The sequence below is a fragment of the Glycine soja genome, chromosome 2 (assembly GCF_004193775.1).
Source record: "Glycine soja cultivar W05 chromosome 2, ASM419377v2, whole genome shotgun sequence".
NCBI classification, from domain to species: Eukaryota; Viridiplantae; Streptophyta; class Magnoliopsida; order Fabales; family Fabaceae; genus Glycine; species Glycine soja.
In genome coordinates, this window is record NC_041003.1 from 12,951,843 (window position 1) to 12,978,105 (window position 26,263).

At 35.2% G+C, this 26,263-nt stretch overlaps 1 protein-coding gene across 3 annotated transcripts; it reads left to right on the top strand.

Annotated features, from left to right (window-relative positions):
- The first annotated feature begins 809 nt into the window (after positions 1–809).
- On the top strand, positions 810–25,843 carry LOC114388315 (importin-9-like). Of its 3 annotated transcripts, XM_028348736.1 has the most exons (33): positions 813–1,057; positions 1,798–1,859; positions 2,906–2,998; positions 3,863–4,034; positions 4,351–4,466; positions 4,984–5,070; positions 5,169–5,285; positions 5,412–5,475; positions 5,562–5,704; positions 6,904–6,951; positions 7,042–7,110; positions 8,172–8,247; positions 8,763–8,893; positions 9,858–9,917; positions 10,058–10,127; positions 10,232–10,296; positions 10,369–10,430; positions 10,498–10,621; positions 10,699–10,756; positions 11,648–11,760; positions 14,361–14,438; positions 14,525–14,587; positions 14,680–14,775; positions 14,877–14,986; positions 18,478–18,667; positions 19,093–19,207; positions 23,371–23,483; positions 23,580–23,657; positions 24,713–24,778; positions 24,861–24,989; positions 25,114–25,170; positions 25,259–25,339; positions 25,427–25,843. In XM_028348736.1, the coding sequence occupies exons 1-33, from the start codon at positions 934–936 to the stop codon at positions 25,475–25,477; spliced, it is 3,081 nt and encodes a 1,026-aa protein (XP_028204537.1). In that variant the 5' UTR covers positions 813–933; the 3' UTR covers positions 25,478–25,843. The 3 variants fall into 3 exon arrangements, 1 of the variants encoding a protein (XP_028204537.1); XR_003661481.1 differs by lacking the exons at positions 25,114–25,170; positions 25,259–25,339; positions 25,427–25,843 and having other exon boundaries at positions 810–1,057; positions 23,371–23,433; positions 23,532–23,657; positions 24,861–24,932; XR_003661483.1 differs by lacking the exons at positions 23,371–23,483; positions 25,114–25,170; positions 25,259–25,339; positions 25,427–25,843 and having other exon boundaries at positions 810–1,057; positions 23,532–23,657; positions 24,861–24,932.
- The last annotated feature ends 420 nt before the right edge of the window (positions 25,844–26,263 follow it).

Here is a 26,263-nt window from a genome sequence, read left to right on the forward strand (position 1 = left end):
GGTGATCAAGCCACAAAGATGTAAAAAATAAGCATAGATAGAAGTAATGAACACATAAGAACATCATTAAATAGATAGTGAAAGAGTATTATATCAAAGGTTCAGTAGAACTCCCCAATAAGAGATTTAGTCTTTCACTACAAGCAATAAACTTTTCAGCACAAAGTACAAATTTTTAGGGAAGAAAATGGATGAGGATGTCTCCTTCAACCTCTAAAACCTTAATCTCACCCCTCTAACCTAGACTCTCTTGGTGGCTGTTGTTTTGTCGCTCTCACTTCTTCTCTAGCTCTGTTTTTCGAATCATCTCTTTATTCTACGCCAACTTAGTGTTTTAAAGGCTCCTTGACGTTTCAGATTCTGAAGGCTCGCTAAGTGTGAGTTAGTGAATTTTAGCTTAATGAGCTGGGCGCGCTGAACGCGAGAAGAGACAAATGACTCGCTGACGAGCTTGCAAGCACTGGACAAACACATCTCTGACTAATCCTCTTCTAGGGTTTCTCATCACGCTAAGCGAGCTAAGTGTCTCGCTTAACGGATGTCATTCGGTAAGTGCATATGACTCGTTTAGCGAGACACCAGCTGTTTGAACCTCCTTCTTCTTTTAGTATGAAACTTAACTTATTCACATTCATTCACAAAATTAGGAGTATATAGTAAGTAAAATTAAACTAAATATGAAAATATGTACAATTCTGAAAAAAAACCATAAATTAAAAAAAAAAAAATACTAATTTCATGCAACTATTAAATATAAAAATGAGTCGTAAATAACGAGTAACATTTATAACATATTATTATAGGTAAAAATCAATTGTATATATTTTCCTTCTTCCGCAGAGCGGGAAAAAGCAGCGCGGCGAAGTGGCAAGCAGCGAAAGCAACAAACGTCGCTGTTCCATCATCGAGCTCTAGGGTTTTCCCATTTCGCGCATGGCAAACGCCGTGGATCAAGATCAGCAATGGCTGCTCAATTGCTTGTCCGCCACACTCGACCCCAACCCCGAGGTTCGCTGTTTCGCGGAAGCTTCCCTCGATCAAGCCTCTCGCCAACCAGGTCTCATTTTTCACTTCAGTTCTCTTTGGCGAGAACCTAATTGAATGCGGATTTCTCTCCGTGATGTGAAAACCTTAGTTCGTGTTTGGGATGGATTGTTTATTCAGAAACGTTGGTTTAAAAACATAAGCGATTGCTTATTCAGAATTAGGTGAATCGAATTGACGCTTATTTGGTTTGTTAGGCGTGCTCTGATTGCTGTTTGTGTGGTCTGGTGTCGGAGTGACTAGTGAGTGTTTTGCAGTTGAGGACTTGAGGGAAATGGTTATGAGTTTTGGAAATTGAGTTTGTTTGACAATGCTGTTGTTTTTTTGTCTTTAATGTGTTACTGAAAAGATGATAGGAAGGGTGGTTTTTGGTATTTAGGAGGTGGAAGTATCTGAATAAACATTTAACAAGGAAATGATGATATTCACTAGGGTGGCAACTTGTTGAATGTGAACATATGACAATGGTGTTATGTATCAATCTTGTGCGGGTTTGAAAATTAATCTTTGTTGAATGAGAATTGTATTTGTCATACTTAAATGGGAATTATATGTTTGATTTTCTTTAGTGAAGCATTGATTGCTGTTTTGCTTTATCTTCTATTGTAATGTGTATATTCTCTATAACTTGACCATGGAGATGAAGGAGCATAACTCGTAATGCTCATTCAATGCCATTTTTATTTAACGAATATTCTCAATCTGGTTCAACTGTGTTTCTATCCTAATTTTGCATGTTAAATTGTCCTTAAGGTTTTGGCAGTGCATTATCAAAAGTTGCTGCAAACATGGAGCTCGTGGTGGGACTGCGTCAGATATCCTATTTCATAATGATCACATACTTACTGTTATTTTTTATTCGGAACCAAAATATTTCCTTCCATCTTTTCATTATTTTTCTTAAAGAAAGAAATATTGAGTTTTTCAGTGTTCATAGTAACAATCATTTTGTTAGTTTTCATCATTGGTGAAAGGGATTGCTAAAAAAGAACTTGCAGGAAATGAAGAAGACAACTGATTTGACAACTAAGGGAGGAACCATTTGCTGTTGTTGTATGCAATAATGCTAGAGTTAACATTTTCCTTGTTATCGAGTTATCTAATCTTTAGAGTAACTTGACACAAGACACTTGTGCTATGTTTCTTCCATTCTTTACTATCTTTTTGTTGTCTTAAATGGTTCCTATATAATCTTTTTGAAAACAAGATACAAAGTGAAAACAATATGACATTTTGTAAGTAAAAGTAAAAACAAAAAACATTTTCTCAAACTAAATGCCCCCTTATTCTTTTAGGAGAAAACAATTTTTATTATCTTCATTTTAGTAAGTAAAAGTCAAAACAATATGACATTTTAGTAAGTAAAAGTAAAAACAGAAAACATTTTCTTGAACTAAATGCCCCATTATTCTTTTAGGAAAAAAACAAAAGTTTTATGCTTTCTTGTTTGTTCCTTTTTATTAGAGTATGCTGTCAGTCAACTGTGAAAACAGTTCTGTAAACTAATTGTAAGGACTGTTAGCTTTTGCTAACAGCACCTATCTTAGAGTTGGTTAGAATCAGTTAGAGTTGGTTAGGTTCTGTTAGTTAGTTACAATCTGTTACAATAACAAAACATAGGTCTATATATACCTCTTTTGTAACCTTCTGTAATTAACTTTGATAATCAATAAAATCAGCCTTTCTGTTCAACAAGTTTTCTCTTCCTTCTCTCTCTCTCTCTCTCAGCTTATTCAACACTTTTTTTCATCAACATGTGAAGAACTATACTAGAGTTACAACTCTAATGTTTGTGCCAATAAGTTATTCATTTTCCTTCTTCCATGAGCTTTTGAACTTGGATAACTTAACCTTCCTGTACTTAGCTGCAGTCCTTCTTAAGCAGTTTGTTAAAAAGCATTGGCAAGAGGGTGAGGACTCTTTTGAACCTCCTGTTGTTTCTAGTAATGAAAAGGTAAATATGCTTTCATTTCTATTGTGAGTATTATTGATATGTGGATGTCTAGAAGCTATTGCAGGAAACAATTTTCTGAGCTAGATTTATTAAGATTTAAATATAGGGAAACCGATGAGATCCAGACTGCTTCTGTCTTAGTTTTTTACTGGATGAATATTGGCCTGTTCATTTGCGTTTATTTATAGAAAATATCTTTTTAATTAAAAGTGTCAAAAAATTTAAGATAACTAGGTAATTTTTATATATATATATATAATTATTTTTTTATCGGCAAATGTTAGTTGTTAATTGTTAGTTTTTTGTTAGCGGGGGGAACTGAAACCGTGACCTTTCCCTCCCTCCTTTCTCCTTTTACCCCCCAACCAACCTTATAACTCCTGGTAATTTTTTTAAATATGAAAAGCAACAAAAATCAGTTTCTGTTTATCCCCTCCTCATAAGTTAGAATGAGTAGCTTATTAAAAATAAGCTCTAAAAAAGCTATTGTAAAAGCACCTGTTGTGAAAGTTTATGTTCACAAGCAGCGATATCTTTCCCCCATTGAGCTTTAGGTCTGCTGGACATCTCTTTTCACTGGATAAGGATGGAGGGCAATATCAGGGTTTCAATGCCTTTATCTTAATTTCAATGGTTCAAAGTTGTCCTCATGGATCTCATATATGGCACTGCAAATAATATTTAATTTTATGAACCTGAATTTCTGGAGCACTAAATGATATGTCATATGTGAATACATTACTGATAAGTTTGTTCTTGTTCCATGTCAATCTATAATTTCTCTTTTCTGTATAAGGCCATTTAATTGAATTGTCTACAAAAAAGCACTTTTCTGATGCTAACTGAAGTTCGTTCCATCATCAGGAAAGCATCCGCAGAATGCTTCTATTGGCATTGGATGACCCTCATAAGAAAATTTGCACAGCTATTGGTATGGCTGTGGCATCCATTGCAATGCATGACTGGCCAGAGTTATGGCCGGATTTGTTACCATTTCTCCTGAATTTGATTAACAATCAAACCAACATGAATGGAGGTAAGCATTTCTGGTTGAGTTGGTGATTTTTGGGATTTTCTATGTATGAATGATTGTGGAAAAGCCTTGGGTAGTAGAGAGTAGAGACTAAACATTACATGGTAAGATCAGTTTTATATCCCCGAGTTGCCAATTGTTTGCTTCATGTTTTTCTTTCCTGCTGGTGACTTGTTGATTCATTCTCTTTCTCTATTAGGTTTTCCAGAAATAAATTTATGATCGGTAATTGCACTGTTTTGGGGCTACAATGTTTGATGGAATTTCAGAATGTTAATCATCTTTTTAATTTGTTTATCTTTTAATAATTTTATTCTAGTGCACGGAGCTATGAGATGCTTGGTTCTTCTCTCTGCTGACTTGGATGATAAAATGGTTCCAACATTAATACCTGCTCTATTCCCGAGTTTGCTGACAATTGTGTCCTGTCCCCAGGTTATTTTTTGTGTATTTTTCTGTTAACTTTCTAATTATCCTGTTTTATGTTTTTCTTTTGGTGTGCTGTGTTACATTTATTGTTCTTAGTTTTTTTTTTTCTTTTTTCATTCTTATTTCTTGGTACAGTTTTTGAGAATTTCTTATGCTCTTGCATTTGTACCTCTCCTTTTTTTTAATTAATACATTCTTTATTTATATTTTTTTTCCCTTTTTAAGGACTCTCTATTGATAGCAGTCCTTTCTGTCTACCTGCATTTTGCATGCTAGTTTTGTCAGTTGTCATTTGTCAAAAGTTTTGCCATTTCATTAGTTCTGATTTTTGGAAGTAAAGTTGAAATATTTGTAATAATGTAAATTTTTTGATAATTTATTTAAATACTTTTCCAGATCTTTGAATTCTTCTTAAAAGAGAAAACGAAGAAAATAAAGGAAAATTACCATTTTCCTATTTATATGGTTAATTGAGTATCTTCTGTTACCAATACATCTTTCTTACTTTCTTATTGCCATTCAGATATATGATCCATACATTCAAACGAAGGCCCTTTCAATAATCTATTCTTGCACTTCTATGCTGGGGACAGTGAGTGGTGTCTATAAGGTATTTTGCCACTAAGTGACTGCTGTGAACTGTTAGTGTGGATTGTTTGTTGGGTATTTTTCTTTTTAACTATTAACACATCAAGATATTCTGTTTAGGCTGAAACAAGTTCTCTGATAGTTCCTATGCTTAAACCATGGATGGACCAATTTTCTTCTATTCTTCAAATTCCAGTTCAATCTGAAAATCCAAATGATTGGAGTATTAAAATGGAGGTTAGTCTGTTTCTTTTTATTAGTCTCTCCCCCTATCTATACATGTTTATGTGTTTAGTGTTTAAACACAAACAAATGTATATATTTCCTATGTAGTAACTGGATGTTGTGTTTTTCGTTGTTAAGGTTTTGAAGTGCTTGAATCAGTTTATTCAGAATTTTTCAACTCTATTTAAAAGTGAATTTGAGGGTATGTTTATTCCCTTAGTTGAGTTGCTATGCAATTTGTTTTTAGTTCTTTAATTTATTTTGTTTACTATATGATTTTCACTGTAGTTATATTGGGACCTTTGTGGAGTACATTTGTCTCTTCTTTGAGTGTTTATGAGAAAGCATCTATTGAAGGAACAGAAGATTCACATGAGGGAAGATATGATTCTGATGGTTCAGAGAAAAACCTTGATTCATTTGTTATCCAGGTGATGATAGCAGCAGTTTGTTATGTTTATACTGTTAATTATTTTATATTGCAAAAAATGACATTCTTCTGTTAGAGATATTTTCATGTCAGAGTTAACTGACTGACTTTTTCCGTTGCGAGTGGTTTCTTCAATCTCCTTCTCAATGGCTTTTCAATCTCTTTTATGTTATTTAGTTGATGGCCTGCCGCCTGCCCATGCAAATATTTGTCAGCTGGGTGATATGTTACTGAATATGGTTTTCTATCTTCATCTCTCTATTCATTGAAGCCCCTACCCTTGTGAATTCTTCATAAAGTTGATTTGTATTATCTATCTGTTTCTATGCTTCTTATCAATGACTAAATGGAGAAACTTAACAATATCATCTAATAGAAGGTAGTAAGATATCCATTAGTCAATCAAAATGAATTTCGGTAATACATGTATAGCTTCATTTTATTTTGTGAAGAAAAATTGTGTGAAGGTTTTCTTTAATACAAGACTTCCATTTTCCTCCACTCGCTTGTGTATTCCAATAAGTTTTTAAAGAATCGGATATTTGAATTTGCAGCTGTGTATTGTCACAGTATGATGCAATTAGGCAGGGGTTGAGAATATTCATCCATAGTTTGGGCAGAGATAAAATTAGAGTATACAAAGAGGAGACAATCTTAGATTGTTAATGAAAAATTAGGATCCTAAAATATATATGTTTCAGTGAATCCTAAACAAAGTCAGTCACTGTAACTTCTGTTAACTTGATTGTTTCATTGGAACTGTGCATACTTGTCAGTATTCCAGAGAGAAAGGTCACTATGAAGTGTCAAACTGAATTGGTTGCTAGAATGGTCTCCTTTACCTTGTTATTTGGCAAGAAGATAGTCATGGTTTTCAAATTAGTTAAACCAGAATCCACAGGGGATACTGTAGTCACTGCAATGATAATAAGCTTTTTTTGTAATTTAATATTGTGGCTTCATCAATTTACTGACGAAAAGGAACCTCTTTGTTTGACCTATCCTTTTTATTAGTGTTTTATAGTTTTGCTGAATTATTTTATGGAAAAGATAAAAAATTATAATTATACTCTTTTAAATAATAAACTGGCTGAGATCTGTCTAAACTTGTGTAAATCAGGTTTGCATTTTTGTTTGTGTTTCCTTCATTTCTTATAATAACTTTTGAATTATCTTTTTCACCTAAGTTGTTATTTACAGCTGTTTGAATTCATGTTGACCATTGTGGGTAGTCCAAGACTGGGAAAGGTTTGGTTCAGAACATTCTTGAAATTTTATTTTTCTGCTGATAGTGTTCTATTGTATCATTACTTTTATCTGTGGTTTGCACTTCTATAGGTGGTTGTGGCTAATATCAGAGAATTGGTGTACTATACTATTGCTTTTCTTCAAATGACACAACAGCAGGTATAACATTCTTGACTCTTCTTGTTGCTCTAAGTTCATATTTGTCCTCATTTTGCTCAGTAGCATCTGATTGGCTTTCTGCAGATTCACTTTATAATTTTTCTGCTATTTAAAAATTTGTGCTTGTCATTTGAAAAAAAAAAGCTGTAGCTTACTTGGGTTGAGTGCAGATTGATCTTTCTCTGTATCCATGAATTATTTTTTTATATTTCCCTATTTCATAAGTTGAATGCCAATCCTTTTACCTCTTCATATAACACTTTACAGCACATGTGCATATGTGCATTTGTGCATGTTTATGTGAGATAGAATGGAAGCAAATGGTGTACTGGAGTCTTCTAATGGATTCCATTCTGCATGGTGTTGCACCAATGGATTTTGGATTTTTCCTTGCAAATTTGATTACTGTTGACTCACTTGAACTCATTTTACCACCGTCATGGAGTGATTCACTAATCAATCTCGTTTAGCTTAAGCTATTAGATGGAGGCTCATGAATGATTTTTTATCCTATTGAAGTAGTATGACTGCATGAAGGTCAAAAGTTCAAGATATTTGTGACAATGATTAAAATCTATTTTGTACATTATAAATACTGAATTTCATTTTCTGAAATTTTTAAAAAATTTGCAATGTCAGAAAATGCTTGAGGTTTTGGGCTTTGCATGAGTGTGACAAATGCTAATTATGTTTTTAAGTTTTGTCAATAATTTGCTTTGTTTCATCCAAAATTACTGGAATCTATAAAAAGTCAATATTGTTTGGCATTAGCTTGCTCAAGTACCTTAATTCCAGAATATGAAAAGAGGATTGCCCAGTGGTGAGGTTCCCATCACTGTGAACTCTTGGAAATATCAGATGCAGCCATAACCCAATGGGCAGAGGGGTTGTTTCCTTGATTAGAACTTGGTGTAGATGTATTTGGCTGTATTTTATAACAGTGAAAATATGGTAATATATAGCAGTGACTTGATGTTCTCTCTCTCTTTTTCTTTTTAATTTTTCAGCAACTGAACCCTTTACTATTTTTATTACTCAGGAATTGTCCATTCTATTTTTAGGTTCTTACATGGTCTGTGGATGCTAACCAGTTCATTGCTGATGAAGAAGATGCCACTTATAGCTGCCGCTTCTCTGGTCAGTACCCCCTCAAGATTTTATTTGCCAGTTTAAGTTTCTGACACTGGTAATTTATTTCAAATTGACTGATAGGTTCAGTTTCCTTCATCTTAATTATTTTGGTGATTGTTTTGATAATGATGTTAATCCTTATCCTTATAATAACACTTCTAATTTTGATGAGTTTTGTCATTCAAGAACACCAAACAGCTTATCATATATCATTCAATAATGTTTTCAAATGGATGTACTGGACGGATTTTGGATTGGATCATTATGGATGGATAATTTATAATCCATCAGTGCATTTAGTATCCACTAACAATCTTCATTTGTTATTCATTTGATAATCAGTGCATTTAGTATCCACTAACAATCTTCATTTGATATTTTGGTTGGTTTACTAACCATCCAATTGCCACCCCTACTTTTGGGTGATTTCGAATTTTCATTTCTGTGATTCTGTGTTCAAATGAATTTAAGTATCTGTTTTATATAGTTTCATAAGCTTTATCAGAAAATGCTTCTTGTAGGTGTGCTTTTACTGGAAGAGGTTGTGAATTCTTTTGATGGTGAAGGAATTTTGGCCATAATAGATGGTGCAAAACAATGGTTCACGGAGTCTCAAATCAGAAAAGCAGCTGGTAATGCAAGCTGGTGGAGGGTAAGTACAGAATATATATTATCCTTGGATCTAGAAATTATCTGATATGTTTGGTAGACAATATAGATTTTGATTGACCTGCTGACACGGGCTATTTTTATAATATTGCTGATTCTCAAACCTCTTTTTCGGTGGTTACTCTTCTCTGTTAGGTATGTTACTGAGAAAGTAGTGCCCCACAACCTGCACTCAAATCTCAAGATGCTTCAACTAGGAAAAATTATCAATGTCCCACTGGGAATTGTCTACCCAACATCCACCTGGACAGCTTATCGCTTTTAAGACAATTTCAATTAGACATTTGAATAACCTCAGACACTACTAACTACTTATGAGAAATATTTAACCATTAGTGCTGCATGTACATATTAATAATTGTATACAATCTCATTCATTTGTTTTATCAGCTTGTGTGGTAAAGTTAACTACCATTAGACATTTCAATAACCTCATGACACTATTAACCACTTGTGAGGCATATTTAACCATAAGTGCCACAATTGCAGATTGATAATTATACACACACATTCATTTCCTCTTAATCACCTGTGAGACAAAGTTAACCACCATTGGATGTTTCAATAACCTCATGACACTATTAACCACTTATGGAACATACTTAAACATTAGTGCTACAAGTACTGATCAACAACTGTATACATTTTATCCTTCTGCCTCCACATTTTATCCTTCCTTCCCAAACCCCTTGCTATGTAATCATGGTTATTATGGCTAAATTTTTTTTCTGTTCCTTGTTCCTCTTTTAGATTTATTCTTCCTGTATATTTCATTGAAAGCATCAATCATGCTCTGCTAATCTTTGACATGGTATGCATGCCATTGATTCTAGAAAATATTTGACATTAACGACAAATTTTACTTATGCATTGATTATTTTGTGAGATTTTTATTTTCCTTTGCTGCCGTTTCATTTCTAAGTTTTGAACATGTTAATTTTTGGCAGATAAGAGAAGCTACTATTTTTGCCTTATCATCTCTTTCAGAACAACTGTTTGAGACACAGGTTTGGGATTCTTACTTCAGTTGTGAATTCTGATAAGCAGAATTAGGCATAAATGCTTAAACCTTTTCATTTCCATCTTCAATAACTTGTGGTTTTATTTTGCATAGGATTAACTATGATATATTTTGCTATTGATACAGGAAACCGGATTTGATACAAGTAGCTTGAAGCACCTGGTTGAGCAGATTTTCACTGAAGACTCTCTATTAGGTCACCTTTCAACTCTCCCCTTGCTGCTTTTTAAGCTCCCATTCTTCTTCAATGAATGAAGCTGTGATAAATATTTTTTAATTTTGTTTTCATTTTTCTGACAGATCCTCTTGAATATCCCTTTTTATATGCTCGCATCTTTACTTCAATTGCTAAATTCTCTTCTTTGGTAAATGATCCTGCCCTAACTTTTAAGATTGCCTCTCTCTCATGACTTCTAACTGATTTTCATATTTTACAGATAAGCAATAGTTTACTAGAGCAGTTTCTCTATTTAGCAATGAAGGCAATTACAATGGATGTGTAAGCACACTTGTGTCAGTTTGTATTCTTTGCGTAATATACTCTCTTCTAACTTTGAGTTTAACAGGCCCCCGCCTGTAAAAGTAGGTGCCTGCAGAGCACTTACTAACCTCCTTCCTGAAGCAAAAAAGGAAATTGTACAATCGCAATTGTTGGGTTTATTTTCATCCCTCACAAATCTTCTTAATCATGTACTACCCGATATAAATCCTTGTCATATATCTTCTACTATTGTTGCATCTAATCGTTACCTTAATACGATTTCTAGGCATCAGATGAAACCTTGCACATGGTACTTGATACATTGCTTGCTGCAGTAAAAGCAGGTTAGTTTATATATTGCTCAGATATTGAGATATTGAAGTTATATTTATACATGTGCGTGTTTATGTTCTCATCTTCCACACATATTGAAGTTGTATAGATTGAGATTATGGGGTTAGAGTATCAGGCTGGGAGTAATAGTTTTGTAAAGTTTGCCTTATGAATTCTTTTGTGATAATCGTGTAGCCTTGCATGTTACTTCTAACCCAATTTTTCATGAGCAAATGAAGTATAATGAAATTGATTGCTATTTTATTAATGAGAAGATTGTTTTTAGGGAGTTCACTGTATTGTTTGTTGGTTCTAATGACTGACTACCGTACATCTTCACCAAGTCTCATCGCAGACTGATGATATCATACTTATGTAACAAGCTGGCTGCATATGACTTATATCCACCAGCTTGAGGGGAGACTGTTGAGATTAGGCATAATATCCTATTATATTTGATTTGATTTGATTCAGCGTAATTATATTGATTATATTTCCTGCTTTTAGCTTGATTTTCTGCATATATAATGGGTAATTTTGCTGTAATCTTGTTTATTCACAAAAGTGAGATTCTCTTGTACAGAACATGCATTATTATTTAAGTTTAATTACTTATTGGTCCCTATAGTTACAAAAATTTCTCTTTTAGTCCCTACACATACCATTTTTATTCCCTTTTAGTCCTCGCCTTAGGAACTAATTGGGACTAAAATGATGTGTATGGACTAAAAGGGATTAAAAATGGTATGTGTAGGGACTAAAACTGGAAGTTTTTGTAATTATAGGGATCAAATAAGTAATTAAACTTATAATTTATAAATCATTGTGTATAGGGTTTCCAAACAAGTTTTCACTAAAATCCTTGTCTCCTGTATTTATTCCCTTGTTATTGCTTATTATAGGTCATGAATCATCAACATTAGTTGAACACATGATTTCTCCTGTAATACTTAATTTGTGGGCATCACATGTTTCGGATCCTTTTATCAGTATTGATGCACTGGAAGTTCTTGAGGTAATGATTTTTTTTTTTCAAATAATAAATAATATTATCTAAGGAGTTACTTGTTTTTTCTTAGCATCTTACATTTGTTATGACTGATGTAAACATGTAGATCCTACCTTGAATTGGACAATGGGAGGTAGTAGTGTTAAACATGAAATGTTCAATCCAACCAATAAAAAGCTAAATTTTATGTGAAAATTATTGTTGTTTTAAGTAGTCCATCCAAAACTCCTAAAACGGGATAGCAGAAAATGGATGTCTGCTATTATATTTTTTTAATTTTTTTTACTTCTATATTATAGGATTTAGTGATTTTACTATCTTAGTCTCTAGTTTTTTTGCGATTTCTGTTTTTAGCCCATGAACTTTTTTTTGACTGGTCAACATTCCTTGACTTTTTTTTTGTCTTTACTTTTAGTCCCTTAAGGACAGAAAAAAATTATGGGACAAAAAACCAGTCAAAAAAAGTTTAGGGACTAAAAACATAAATCTTAAGTTTAGTGACTAAAAAGATAGTAAACCCTATATTATATGTTATCATTTAAATTATTTATCATATTTTTATTCTTATTCTTATTTGGTTTATTATATATGTTATGCTTTAAATAAAAAAATAAAAAAAGAAGTTAAACTGGATTTCAATTGAAGCCCAATAATCCAAAATAAAAAAAATGTTGAAAATTGAGAGGTTCGGGGAAGTCGGTGAATACACGGAAAAAGGAACTCAAAATGGGAAGACACAAAATTTAATAGGAGCAAAGTGGGAAAATGCTTCAAATGGTTGGTTGATGGAGGTTACAGAAAAATAAGAGATAAAGGGGAGAGGAAGACCAAGAACAAGGAAGGGAGTTGTTAGAACTGGGGGTTGAAATCTGAAGAAAACTCAAGAATATATGAAGGAGAGAAAATCGAAATAGTTTCTCCCAAGAATGTATTATTGAAATTGAAGAAATGAATAGAGTAGCAGTTACAAAGATGCCTACTGAAGACTAAGCTTCCCTTATTTATACTACTCATTCTAACTAATCCGTGAGGATTTATAGCTGGCACAGCTCTGCGATTAACAGAACTAACAACCTAGGAACTATGCTCGGTTCCTTCTCTCATACACCTTCCTAATAGGAAGCCTTGCTCAACTAGCAATCCTATCAATACCCCCCCCCCCTAAAAGAACTACCTTGTCCTCAAGGGAAGGAAAAACCTTGGAAGCTCGCTCCCAAGAGTTATCACAAGATGGCAAATGAGCCCATTTCACCAAAACCTCCATATTGCCTCCAACATAAGTCCTCCACTGCAGTATATCTTCTGGCTGTACAGCTAATTCAAGCTCCTCGGTCAACATTGGTGGCAAAGTCTGAGGTGAATGCTGAGGTTTCAAGCAATGAAACATGGAACACCGGATGAATTTTAGCTTCCAGGGGCAGATCTAACTTGTAAGCCACCTCCCCCACTCGGCTTAGAATCTGAAAAGGATCATAATACCAAAACCTCCATATTGCCTCTCAACGAGTCTCTCTCTGTCTTGTCCAATCCCCTGCCCTCACGCCTACCATTGCCATCTTCACTTCCCCAGTCCCTAAATCAGCTCAAGCAAGGAAACAGTGTCGCAGACTCACTTGGGAAAGAAAGGTACGAACAGTGTCGCAGTCTCGCAGCGTGCTCCTAGGCGTGGTGAAGGTGGCGGCGCTCGCCGGTGTCGCAGCGTCGTCGCAGCCTCACAGGTGTGGAGAGCAGTAACGCGCTAGGGTTTTCGGAATTTCCACAGCTTCAGTGTAGTGGCGCGAAAATCCGGTCCAGATCCCGCGCCGCTCCGCCGCGATAGCGGCCGTGCCAACCGCGACGTTGAACCGCGCCGCTACCTCCATCCCCGTCGCGGATGGGGGCCGCGCTGCTCCGCTCTGCCGCGATAGCGGCCGCGACGCTCGCAATTGACAACATAGGAACAGAATGAGGGACTAGAACACAAAAAAATGGTGAACAGAGCAGTACTAGAGGAAGGCATAGAGCTTTCTGCTACTAAGAGGACTCAAGTGAAAACTAAAAGAGGAGCAGCGTATGAGCAAATGATAAACAGAACAATTGAAGTGAGTGTGCCCTGGCTTGGCCATAAACTTCAATGAGCAGTGAGTAATGGTTGTGTGCTGAAACAGAGGAGAGAGTATTGGGTGTATGAATAAAGCTTTGAACATTTGAACCCTAATGGTTGTTGTGATGAAAAAGGGTGTAATTGAAAACATAACAAAAAACAAACGGTCAAACTCAAATTGGTTTTGGGGGGGGGGGGGGGGTGTGGAGATATGGAACTATGCCTCCATTTCATCCCAATGGCCACAACAATTGTGAAATGCTGCAATTTTCAGTGGCAAATCAATTGTAGTGCAGTGTATGATTTGTGTTGGTTGTGATATGACAGATTGAGAACTCTGATGTATGTGTATGTTCATATATGCTCTCAAATACAAGTATATGTTGGTAGGTTATATATGTGCTTTTCTCTATTTTTTATCTGAATTTATATTTGTCAAGCTCCGTTATTTTCTTTGAAATAAATTATTTCAATAATTATAAATCATTTCTTTTGTCATCTGATAGAATTTAATCTTTTCCAGGCTATCAAAAGCATTCCCGGATGTGTACATCCATTGGTTTCCAGAATTTTGCCATCTATTGGACCAATTTTGAATAAAGTATGACTTTAAGTTATTACAGTGTCAGTGGTTAGTGATTTTAGAATAATTTTGTTGCTTATACACTTCTGTAAATGTTCTTATAGCCCCAAGAGCAGGCTGATGGTTTGGTAGCTGGATCATTAGATCTGGTAACAATGTTACTGAAGGCAAGTATACTTGGAAACATGTCAGCTTTGACCTTTGAGCAATTTATTTATCTTATGGTTTTCTCATCTCAGATTGTTGTAGCTTTATACAGAATGCCCCTGCTGATGTAGTGAAAGCAATATATGATGTCTCTTTTAATGCTGTTATCAACATAATCCTTCAAAGTGATGACCACAGTGAAATTCAGGTGATTCTTTTTTGCTAGATAAACCACAATCTTATTTCATTTGTATTTTAAACTATTTCTGATTATATTATTAAATATATACAATGATGTGACACGAGCAGAATGCTACAGAATGTTTATCTGCTTTTATATCTGAGGGAAGACAACAAATTCTTGCATGGGGATCTGATTCTGGATCAACTATGAGAAGCTTACTTGATATTGCTTCAAGGTAGTTGGCAGTTATTTTACATTTCTAAGTAAATTGACTATCATTATTTCTTCAAGCTTGCTTTCCATAATAGTTTAGAGTTTAGACCAATTTCCAATGCCTTAATAATAAAATCTTTGGAATAGAATGGACATACTATCCCTAATTAATTGTCGAGTTCAAGTCAAACATGTACAGTAATTCATGAAAATCTTTTGTTATAACTTGAAGTTTGTGCTTTTATTATTGAGCTTTCCTCTAGAATATGGAAAAGGAGAAAACCAGCATGGGAAATGGATGACTTCTAACAGACACTGCTGTTTCTATATTTTCTGTAAAATTCAACTTGTTACCCAAGTTTATAAAGATGTATATCTAAAAAAATGTAACTATACATAGATCTATATAAAACTTTCAATTTATTTTAGAGTTACCTACTATTAGTTGTTGGAATGTGATAGATGGGAAAAGGTGTATGTTAGCTGTCAGTTAGTTAGGATGGCTAGGATAACTAACTGTTAGTTAGCTAAGAAACTATAAATAGTCAACTAGAGGGAAGTTAGAAATGGGGGATTATGAAGTGGAGGGTGGTGAGACCTCGAAACTCATTTGTATGCTGTCTTAGGTGTTGGAGGCACTATAATAATAATAATACACATTTTCTTCCTCTGTTTCTGGTCTAGTTCTATCAATTGGTATCAGAGCTCCGATCTAGGAGCGTTGGAATAGTTAATGGTGACAAATTCGAACACGAGAATGGAGACACACATGGAAGCCATGGAGAAGGCGATAGAGGAAATCACGAAGTGGTGGAGGCGCGACTGAGTTCAATAGAAGGGATGATACGGTGATTAGCGGCAGCATGGGAGAAAAAACCTCCCGAATCAAATGTTCACGCGGACGATTCGATAGGAGGGAATAAGGGGAACGCTATGCAGGGAAGCAATCGGTGGAGAACTCTTGAAATGCCAATATTCGAGGGAGAAGATCCGATGGGCTGGTTAACGAAGATAGAAAGGTATTTTTGGTTGTAAGCTGTAAGAGAAGAGGATAAACTTGAAGCAGTGATGGTTGTTATGGACGGAGAAGCTCTAGGGTGGTTCCAATGAGGGGAATCTTGGAACCCAAACCATTCTTGGGAAGGGTTCAAGATCACAATCTCCCAAAGGTTTCAAGCATCTAACCTAGGGAATCCTTTTCAGGCATTGCTGGCGTTGGAACAGGAAGAAACAGTGCAAGAATTCATAGGCCAATTCGAGAAGCACGTCGGAATGGTGAAGGGGTTGGAGGAACCGTTTCTGGTAGAGGTGTTTCTCAAGGGGCTGAAAGAAGAGATTAGCACTGAGGTAAGGCTCCATGAACCGAAAAACTTGATGGAATCTATGGTCAAGGCTCGTAGAGTGGAAGATAAGAATCGAGTCTTAGGAAAGTTACCCGTGAGTAATAGTAAGGGGTATAATTTTCAGAAACCCAGTTATTTGGGTCAGTGATTTGTAAAGGAAAATGGTAAGGTAGCTGATCCTACTAATGCTGTTAAAACGGGATCCAGTGGATGGCAAGGTAGAAGAATCTTCCATAATTTGTCACCTGCGGAAGTAAATGAGAAGATGAGGAAAGGAGAATGTTTCACCTGTGAAGAAAAGGATAATCCTGCTCATGTGTGTCAGAATAAACAGTTCAAATTGATGATTATGGAAGAAGAGGATGAAGGAAATGCAGGCCATTTTCCTCAACTTGACCTTGAGGACAAGATCCATCTTGAAGGGGGGGGGGGGGGTGGGTATTGATAGATGGGGAAAGGTGTATGTTAGCTGTTAGTTAGTTAGGATAACTAACTGTTAGTTAGTTAAGAAACTATAAATAGTCAATTAGAGGGAAGCTAGAATGAGGGATTAGGAAGTGGAGGGTGGTGAGACCTCGAAACTCATCTGTATGTTGTCTTAGGTGTTGGAGGCACCATAATAATAATAATGCACATTCTCTTCTTCTCTTTCTGGTCCAGTTCTGTCAGAATGATTGTGTATACCCTTTGTGCGGCTGGAAATGAGTTGAGGAGTCAACTACAATAACAACAAACAAACTAAGGCTTTAGCCCTAGGTGGGGTTGGCATGGATCAAATGATATCATAGTGTACTATCATATCTATAGACAAATTATTGACCTCTAAATTTTCTTAATGGTTTCTCCTATAGTTTTGTTGGCCTCCCTCTACCTCTAGTCATAGGGTGTGCCCTCCATTTGATCTACTGTACTTACTAGAGCATCCACAAGTTTTCTCTACTCATGCCTAAAGCATTCTAAGGCAAGATTCTACCTTTTTTTCTACTACAGGTTCTATCATGACTTTCTATCTAATGCATATATTTCTAATTCTATATTTTTGCCTAGTATGTTAACACATCCAACAAACCATTCTTATTTTTCTACATAAAAGTTTATTTTCTTAGTTTTTTTCCGCCCAACACTTAGTTCTATATGACATCACACTTCCTTTAGTTATGCAGTAAACTTTTCCTTTAAGCTTGAGCGATTCCTTTTTGTCACAAATAACACTCAAGGCACTCTTTCATTTCAGTAACCCAACTTGAATTCTATGGTTTACATCATCTCTTATTTCTGTCATTTTTTATGATGGACACTGTTAAAACCATGTCACTTGTGGTAAAGTATGGCTTCCAAGATTCACCTCTAAGATAGGATTGCTATCTCTTGCTATACTTACATTCCATATTCTCCATCTTCTGCTTAAATAAAGCAACAACAACAACAACAACAACGCCTTATCCCACTAGGTGGGGTCGGCTACATGGATCAACTTCCGCCATAATGTTCTATCAAGTACCATACTTCTATCCAAACCATTAATTTCGAGATCCTTTTTTATAACCTCTCTTATAGTCTTTTTGGGTCTTCCTCTGCCTCGAATTGTTTGTCTTCTCTCCATCTGGTCTACTCTCCTCACTACAGAGTCTACCGGTCTTCTCTCTACATGCCCAAACCACCTAAGTCTATTTTCCACCATCTTCTCTACAATAGGCGCTACTCCAACCCTCTCTCTAATAGCTTCGTTTCTGCTTAAATAAAGCATGCCATCATATTCTAACTTCTCATCTAGTTCCTCTGTCAACTCTCTAGTTTTCACTATATCATCCACAAGAGGCATGCATGACACTAACTCTTGGATATGCTTAGTAAGCACATCCTGTACCAAGGTAAAAGATATGGCCCAAACTTTGGTTATATCAAATTTGGCACACGACACTATAATTCCTTACTGTAATTAATAAAAGGTAGTTTAATTGCATCCTCCACAAAAAAAGAGACAAATTTCTGAATGCTGATTACTTTGCTTCTGGTTCATCTGAACTCTCCAGTCCAGTGTCCATTACAGTTACAAGTAGGGCAATTTTGTTATGGTTTTTTTTTTCAGTTTTCTACTTTTGTGTCTCTCTGGGTGTATCTGTTCTCTGTTTCTGATTTGTTGTGTGATTGCTTGTAAATTTTGAAACAGACTACTAGACCCGAAATTGGAAAGCTCTGGGTCTCTCTTTGTTGGGAGTTACATTCTTCAACTTATTTTGCATTTACCAACACAGATGGCTGTACATATACAAGACTTGGTTGCTGCTCTTGTCAAACGCATGCAATCTGCTCAAAACTGTATCTTGCTAAGCTCATTGCTAATTGTTTTTGCCAGACTGGTAATATAACCAACTTTTCAGATTAATTTTGAATGATTCTTCTGTCAGTTTTTGTTGGTAATGGTTAATGGTCAAATTTCTATTTTTATTAATCAGAGGTTGAAAGCCAGTACTACTGGAAATGGTCATTTATAACTTTTTTTTTTTCTATTAATGAATGCTTCTAGAAGTGGTTATCTATATTATGCTACTTTTTCCCTTCATGTTTCTCCCGAATTTGGTGTTTCCCTTGTCAATAGTTATTCTTTGTTAGTAGGAGCCTGTGTTTTGAGTTATCCTTTTAATTTTTTTATTTTCTGATTCATGTCAAGTTATCCCTGGCATCTTATTTTGTATTACATTATATGTTTTGCAGTAAACCTGCTCCTTTCCCTTTGTGTCTGTACTCTGTAGGAATAATTTCTGAAATATTGCTTAAAATTCAGGTACACATGAGTGTTCCTAATGTTGGACAATTTATCGATTTGCTGATCTCAATTCCTGCGGAAGGACATTGTAATTCCTTTGCTTATGTAATGTCAGAATGGACTAAGCAACAAGGTGAGCATCCTTCTACTGTTATATTTGTTAAGGTATCTTGGTTTGCGATTTTTTTTTGGATTTTGTTTTTTGCAAATTCTGAACTTGTTACTGCATAGTTTGTCCATATAACTGAAGTATGTTTCTGTAATTTCTCTTTTTGGTAATAGCTATGGAGTTATCTTTATGCATGAATGGTTTAAACAGTCATTAGTTTTGACTCAACGGTGAAGGATCATATCCAAATACCAAATAGTGTTTAAGTGTTTGTGTTGGAAATAGGAATATTTAGGTGATAAGAACTTCAATGTTTATTTTTCCAAGTTGCCTAGATACTTGTTATAGCTAATTTCAATGCATTATAGGAAGTAGTGGTATCTTAATTCTTCTCTTGTAAATTGTTTTGGCATTATCTTTGTAATTCTCTCGAATATAAATAACTAAGTTAATTGTTTTGGCATTAATTATCTTTGCAATTATCTTAATGCATCATAGGAAGTAGTGGTATCTTAAGTTGTGCACTCACCCATACCCACACAATCATGCAACAAAATAAAACGAAGCAAGCAAAGTCTCTAAATCAAAAACTAATACAAGACACAATAAATAAAGCTTTAGTCTTCAATCTTCAGTAGGTGTCTTGGTCATGAGGGTTTGCTTTGTCTTTCCTTTGGATTTAATGTCTCAAAAATTTCCATCTCACTGGGTTCTCAACTGTGGAGCTGCAGACCATATGATATGACCCCATCATCTAAGTACTTTTCTACCTATTCCCGAAGTCCCAACAATAAGAGTATGTTTGGATAGAGAATTTTAACTGAGGAAAGTAATTTATCAGAGAATTTGAATTTCTGTAATTTAGAATTCATTGTTTGGATGTTTTTTTTGTGAAGAATTTAAAATTTTAGAATTTTAAAACAGAATTTTAAACAATTAAAAATCTGGAATTTCAATTTCCTTCTAAAAGGTGAGAAATTGAAATTCTCTTCTTACAGTCTTCTTCAAGAAACACCGTATGAGACTGTGGAACATCGATCGGGTTTGAGCGTAGAGAAACACGTATAACTAGCACACTAATCATATATTTTCTTTTTTTCATTCATTTTTTTTTACCCTCATAATTTTAACTTTTTTTATCCAAACACAAAATTTTGAAAATAAAAGAATTTTAATTGAAATATTTGAAATTCTTAGAATTTAAAATTTCTCAGAATTTAAAATTCCTCCATCCAAACACACTCTAAGAGAATAGCAACTGCAGATGACTCCTACTTTCACCCAATGGGATCTACCTTTAACTACAGCTGTTGTGTCATCCTCCTGGATATGAAGCTGAGAGAAGCCCCACAATCTACTAACACCTATGCTTTCTTTGTTGGAATCTGCCCCCATAACATAAAGGATTTCGTTGAACTTAATCCAACGAAGCGATGCAATGTTAACTGCTTAAGCTTCCTTTTGCATCTATTTGTTCTCCTTATCTCCTCGATTAGCTCCATTATTGGATTCTTCTTCCTCTATCAACATGATCTTTAGATGCTTATGTAACTAGGGAAGTGTGACACTCTCTACTCCATACATATATGTACTAATAATAAAAGAAATAGGTATGCAGAATTAATTAAAAGTTTTAAAACACATTTAAATAAAATTATTTCAAAGGATAAAAGACTCACATTCACTTTCTAACATCATAATAGAACTTGTTTAGATAAATAATAAAATCATCTCGGCTCAAAACAAGACTGTCCAAGACTTCATGCAATTAATATAGAAACCTATATCTCAATATCACATTCTATCAGAGCATTGTGTTTCAGCGTCCTCTAGCATGAGGTTCTCCATAGTCATCTACCTAACCATCTGTTCTCACGAACACAAAGTTCGAGATCATCACAGGATCCAAACACAAATAGCACGCGGGGAGTGAGTTATCACATTCCTAACTAATAGAGAGAAACAAGACAACATAGATATACGTATCATATAAATGAAATATGACTTACTTAAACACACTTCATGTCATTCCACCACCTGTCGCGTAACACCACAGCTCAACACAACATGCCTCATTTATTTTCACATCATTCACGTACTCAAGGATCAAAACGCAATATCACTAAATCAATCAATATCGATCAATACACAAGCATTATGCAACATATTCACTAAGACTCAATTCTATATGCAATGTGGTACCATGTCAGTGAAAAATCTTGTCGGGCGTCTAAGAATACATGACAAGACAAATCACACACTAGTATGTCAGGTTACTTTCACTAGGGAAAATCATAGGGACCAGTCAGGGTCACGTTTGCGAGAATGTTCCAACCATGTGGGATCGGCACATGCTTAAAGGAGCACTCAAATCGGGTGTATTTACCCCCAAGGCCGAGACTCTGAAGAGTCCATCAGGGCCTTTCCCCCCTAATTTAGGTCCAACCCAAAAAACATTTTAGCACACAGACTCTATCTATGAACTGTACAAAACATACGATTCCTCAATTGTTCTCAAAATAATTTTATCTCGCCGTGCTTATGATTAAACTCGTTGGGTCCCCACAGTGGTTCCCATCATAATACTCGTCGCGCATTAACTCGTTGCCTTTAAAGGATCTTATAGTTATGTGATTGTACGATTCATAGCTCACAACTCAGTGCACACAACATATCAATGCACATATATATTATAAGTCAATACATACTCAATTTATCACATACACCCGGTCTCAATCACAATGGTATAATCCCAATTTAACATGTTGTCTCATCTCATGAATCATATACATTTTACCTATGAACTATGCAATACACACAACTACTCAATTGTTTTCAAAATCATTTTAACTCGTCACGCCTCAAAGTGATTCAACTCGTCGGATTCCCACAGTGAATCCCATCTCAATACTCGTCGCGCAAAAATCCATCGCCCTTAAAGGGTCTTACAATTGTGTGATTGCACAGTTCATAGCTCACAACTCAATACATACATCTCAATACACATGTATCTCACAATTCAGCACAGGTTCAATTTGTCACTTACTCACAATTTGAATCACCATTTCGTAATCTTAATACAACAATTTATACAAAATGCTTCTCACAACATGGGGAGTAAAACCCCTCAAACAATTTCACACGAAACATCTAGAGCACTCAAGTTTATCAACCAATTCACATCAGAACATCAATTGGTCAGTCAAACAAAACAATATTGTATTTATAATAGAAGTCTGGGTCTGTCTTATTTTTCCTTGTTGCACTTGCAGTAGCAGCATCAGATGATGGTTCAGCCATTTAAAAGAGGATTGAACAGAAAAAAAAATGGGTGTCAAAAATAAAAAAGGGTGTCAAATAGAAAAACAATAAAAAAAGCTGTAGACATCAAAAACGGGTGTCAAACAGCAAAAAAAAGAAAAAAACAAAAAAAATGCACCACTGAAGCTGCGTTCGCCGTTGACGTCGCCGTTCGCCGTTCGTGCGGGTGTGGGGTGCGGGGTCGTGTGCGTTGCCTTCGCAGGGTCGTCACTGCTGGTCGTTACTGGGTGTGGGGTCGTCACTGCTGGTCGCTGCTGGGTGCAGGGTCGTGCTGCTGTGTTCTGTGCTGTGCGTTCTCCCCGTTGCGCTTTTGCAATAGAATATCGGGTAGGGTTGGATCGGGTCAGCCCAACACCTACCGCGCAAAAAACAAAAAAAAATCCGCTATTCGGTCTTTCCCGCAATTCTGCCATGACCACCATGGTGCCGCCATACACAACCCGCCATGCCACTGCTATTTGGTGGCGTTTTTTCAAATTTCCACCACGCTATTCTGTCATGGCGCCGCCATGGCCGCTATTTGATAACATTGCACACTAGGGCAGTATTTTAAGCTTAACTAAGAATCTATGATTATGAATTTGAGCTTAATTAAGTATTTGATGTGTGTTATAATTTTTTTTTTCTTTTTTATTTATACTATGTTAGATGCATTTATAAGTAGAATAGTATCTCAAGTTTGACTTCCATGATCGTAACTCCCCATTCCCAGTTCTAACTATGTGTGAATAGTCTATTCATTTTTGTGAAAGTATGTTTATGTTACTTATAGGTCTTTGTCAAACATGAGAATGATCAATAAGGAATGCTTAGTTGTGCATAAAAAATATCAAGTAAATTTTCTAACACTTGATGTATGATTGTAGGCGAGATAATGGGGGCATACCAAATAAAAGTCACTACAAGTGCCCTGGCTTTGTTGCTAACTAGTAGGCACAATGAATTGGCAAAAATATATGTCCAGGGCCATCTGATTAAGGTATTACTGTTATTTGATTTATTTATTTCTCTTTTTTTCTTCGCCCAGGAGGGTGGGAGTGCTTGCTGAATTCCTTAACTTATTTGGCTCATGAAGTCTCACGAGGGAATAACCACAAGATCAAAAGCTAAATCAGCTCCAGATCAATGGGTAATGTTGCCACTTCCTACTAAGGTAATTCTTTTTTATGGTATATAGTGCCTTGTGGAAGATATCTGATCATCTGTAGTGGTTAGTTGATTGAACATGTTATGTTGTCGTCGAATGGTTTTAAGAATTGAGTAAAGAGAATACTGAACCAAAGTTTTATTGATCATATATCTGAAAAATACAAAAAATGATGATTTTCTGTTACAAAACAGATCTACATATAGGCTGGAGGATCATTATTGATAGGTGTCATTTATAACAGACAATTGACAAGCAGAAATGCAAGCAAACTAGCAAACAGAATATACCAGAGAAATATCTCTAACAAATGACAGTGTCTTGGCGTTTTTGTATTTCTTGATAGTACTTTTGAGGTTCTATCTTGTAAATTATTGCTGACTTTTGTGTAACTTTTGTTTAGTGTATGAGTAGAAGCATCTTTTCATAAACTATCCCTAAAGTTTAAGCAATTAAATGAAGACACATAAATTGTTTTCTATTACAGCTCCCAAACAGTTTCATATTAATTTTCTAGTGCTTGTTTTATCTGAAAATGATTTTTCCCCCCTTCAAAACCCAAAGAGCAGTTTTGACAAAATGTCTTCGATGCATTGCAACAATGTGATAGAAATCGGCCCAATAGTGAGAAACCTCTGAAGGTTTACACACCGGCCCAAGAGGGTGATAGAGTCCATTCAGAATAAGTGCTGTAGTTCGTTGTGAGTGCTTTGTGAGTGGGAATTGAGTTAGCAAGAGGAGTGGGAAACAGGGAGTGAATTCTGTTATATGGGGGAGGGGTAGTCGTTGTTATGGCATGGAAGATTTCGAAATGGAAATTGGAGTCCAGAGAACAGTTCTCTGACTTGGGGAAGCTTTGCTTTCATTTTATTTTGAGCTTTGATTCTTTCTTTACCTTATTGTTGTAGTAGCTTCTGATAAAATACGTATCACAATACTACTGTGTTACCATCATGATTAAAATTTCTGGTTATCTGTAAAAGGAGACTATGGGTAGTAGATGAATTTTTTGATATTGTACATAAACTTAGTATGTTTTTTTCTTTTTTAATATCTTGTAGATAGTGGCTTTACTGGCAGATGCATTAACTGAAATACAAGAACAAGTTTTGGCCGCTGATGATGAGGTATTTAATGAATATTGATGTGTATACTAATTATACACTAATTAGTAAGATAATTACCTAATATAATATAAACTGTACTCAGGATAGTGACTGGGAAGAAGTTCAAGCAGATGGCATTGAAAATGATAAAGAATTTCTTTATTCAGTGTCTACATCTTCGGGAAAAGCCACGGATGAACAACTTGAAGCAATGGTGAAAGTATTTAATGAGGTACGGTTGAGTTACAGTTGTGTCACTTACCTAAATTTCTGTTTTATGCAATTATATCATACTTTTATGCTGAAAGTTTAATTTTTTTATTTTTATTTTGTTGAACTTGCTTCAAAATCACAAGGACCAAGATGATCAGTATGTAGATGGCCTTTTAAGTGTTGCTGATCCTCTCAATCAGGTCTGTGCTCTGGAGTCTGTTTTATTTATTCAACGTGTTTCACTAACTCGCATATTTATCTATTAATAATTATGGTTGCAACTGACAGATAAACCTGGCAAATTACCTTGTGGATTTCTTTGTTAGCTTTTCTCAGTCTGACAGACAGTTCTTAGATCACATTTGCAAGGTTATTACAGTAATATTTTTCATTTAGTCCACCTTGTTGTACAGACGATTGTTACTTAACTTGTCCAATGATTGTCCTGCACTGCAGAGCTTGTCTCAGTCTCAACGAAGTGCCATTCAACTGGTACTGAAGAGATGAGAATTTAGTGTTATCTTTGAGTGCCGTCTCAAGGATGGGTTGATAATACCAGAGAGTGAAACAAAGTGATGGTTGGAAACCAATATTTTCCATTGTTCAGGTTGGGGAATCTGTCTGCAGTTCTGAAAGGTATTCTCTTTCTGCTGCAGTGTTCCCCCTTGTATGTCTATTGATTCTTTTTATTGGATGTGTTTTGTATGTATCGGTTATCAGTTTTGCTTTTAATTGGTTTCTGCCCATCAATTCACCAAATCTTTTGTCTGTATATCAATTGTGCATTTATTAAGAAAAAAAGGGAAACATCAGTTTGTACTTGGTAGCATAATGGTTCATTAGAATGTCAATTGAATTGGTTTCTACTTATCAGTATGTGTTTGGTATACTGGTTTCACGACTTTCAAAGCATGCCAATGGAGAAGTGTCTCTAGCTGAATTGAACTCAACGGTTGTTTGAAGGGTTCTAATGTAAAAAAAAAAAAAAAAAAACATATCATTACTATTTGGAAAACTTTTGCAATCTTGAGTTTATTCCGAATAGTTTTATTTTTTATTTTTTATTTTAAGTTTTAAAATTTTAGTTATCTTTCATTGCCCCCTCCTATATATCCCTTGGGCCATATGAAAGCAGCACATCTATTGATATCTTTACTGAATCAACTAACAATCCGTGTTTCAAAATATGATAATTAGATAATATTTACTTGTTATGATTAAAATAAAATCTAAAATACTTTTTAGATTATATTAAAAGTTATATTTGATGATGAATTCATCAAATTATTTATT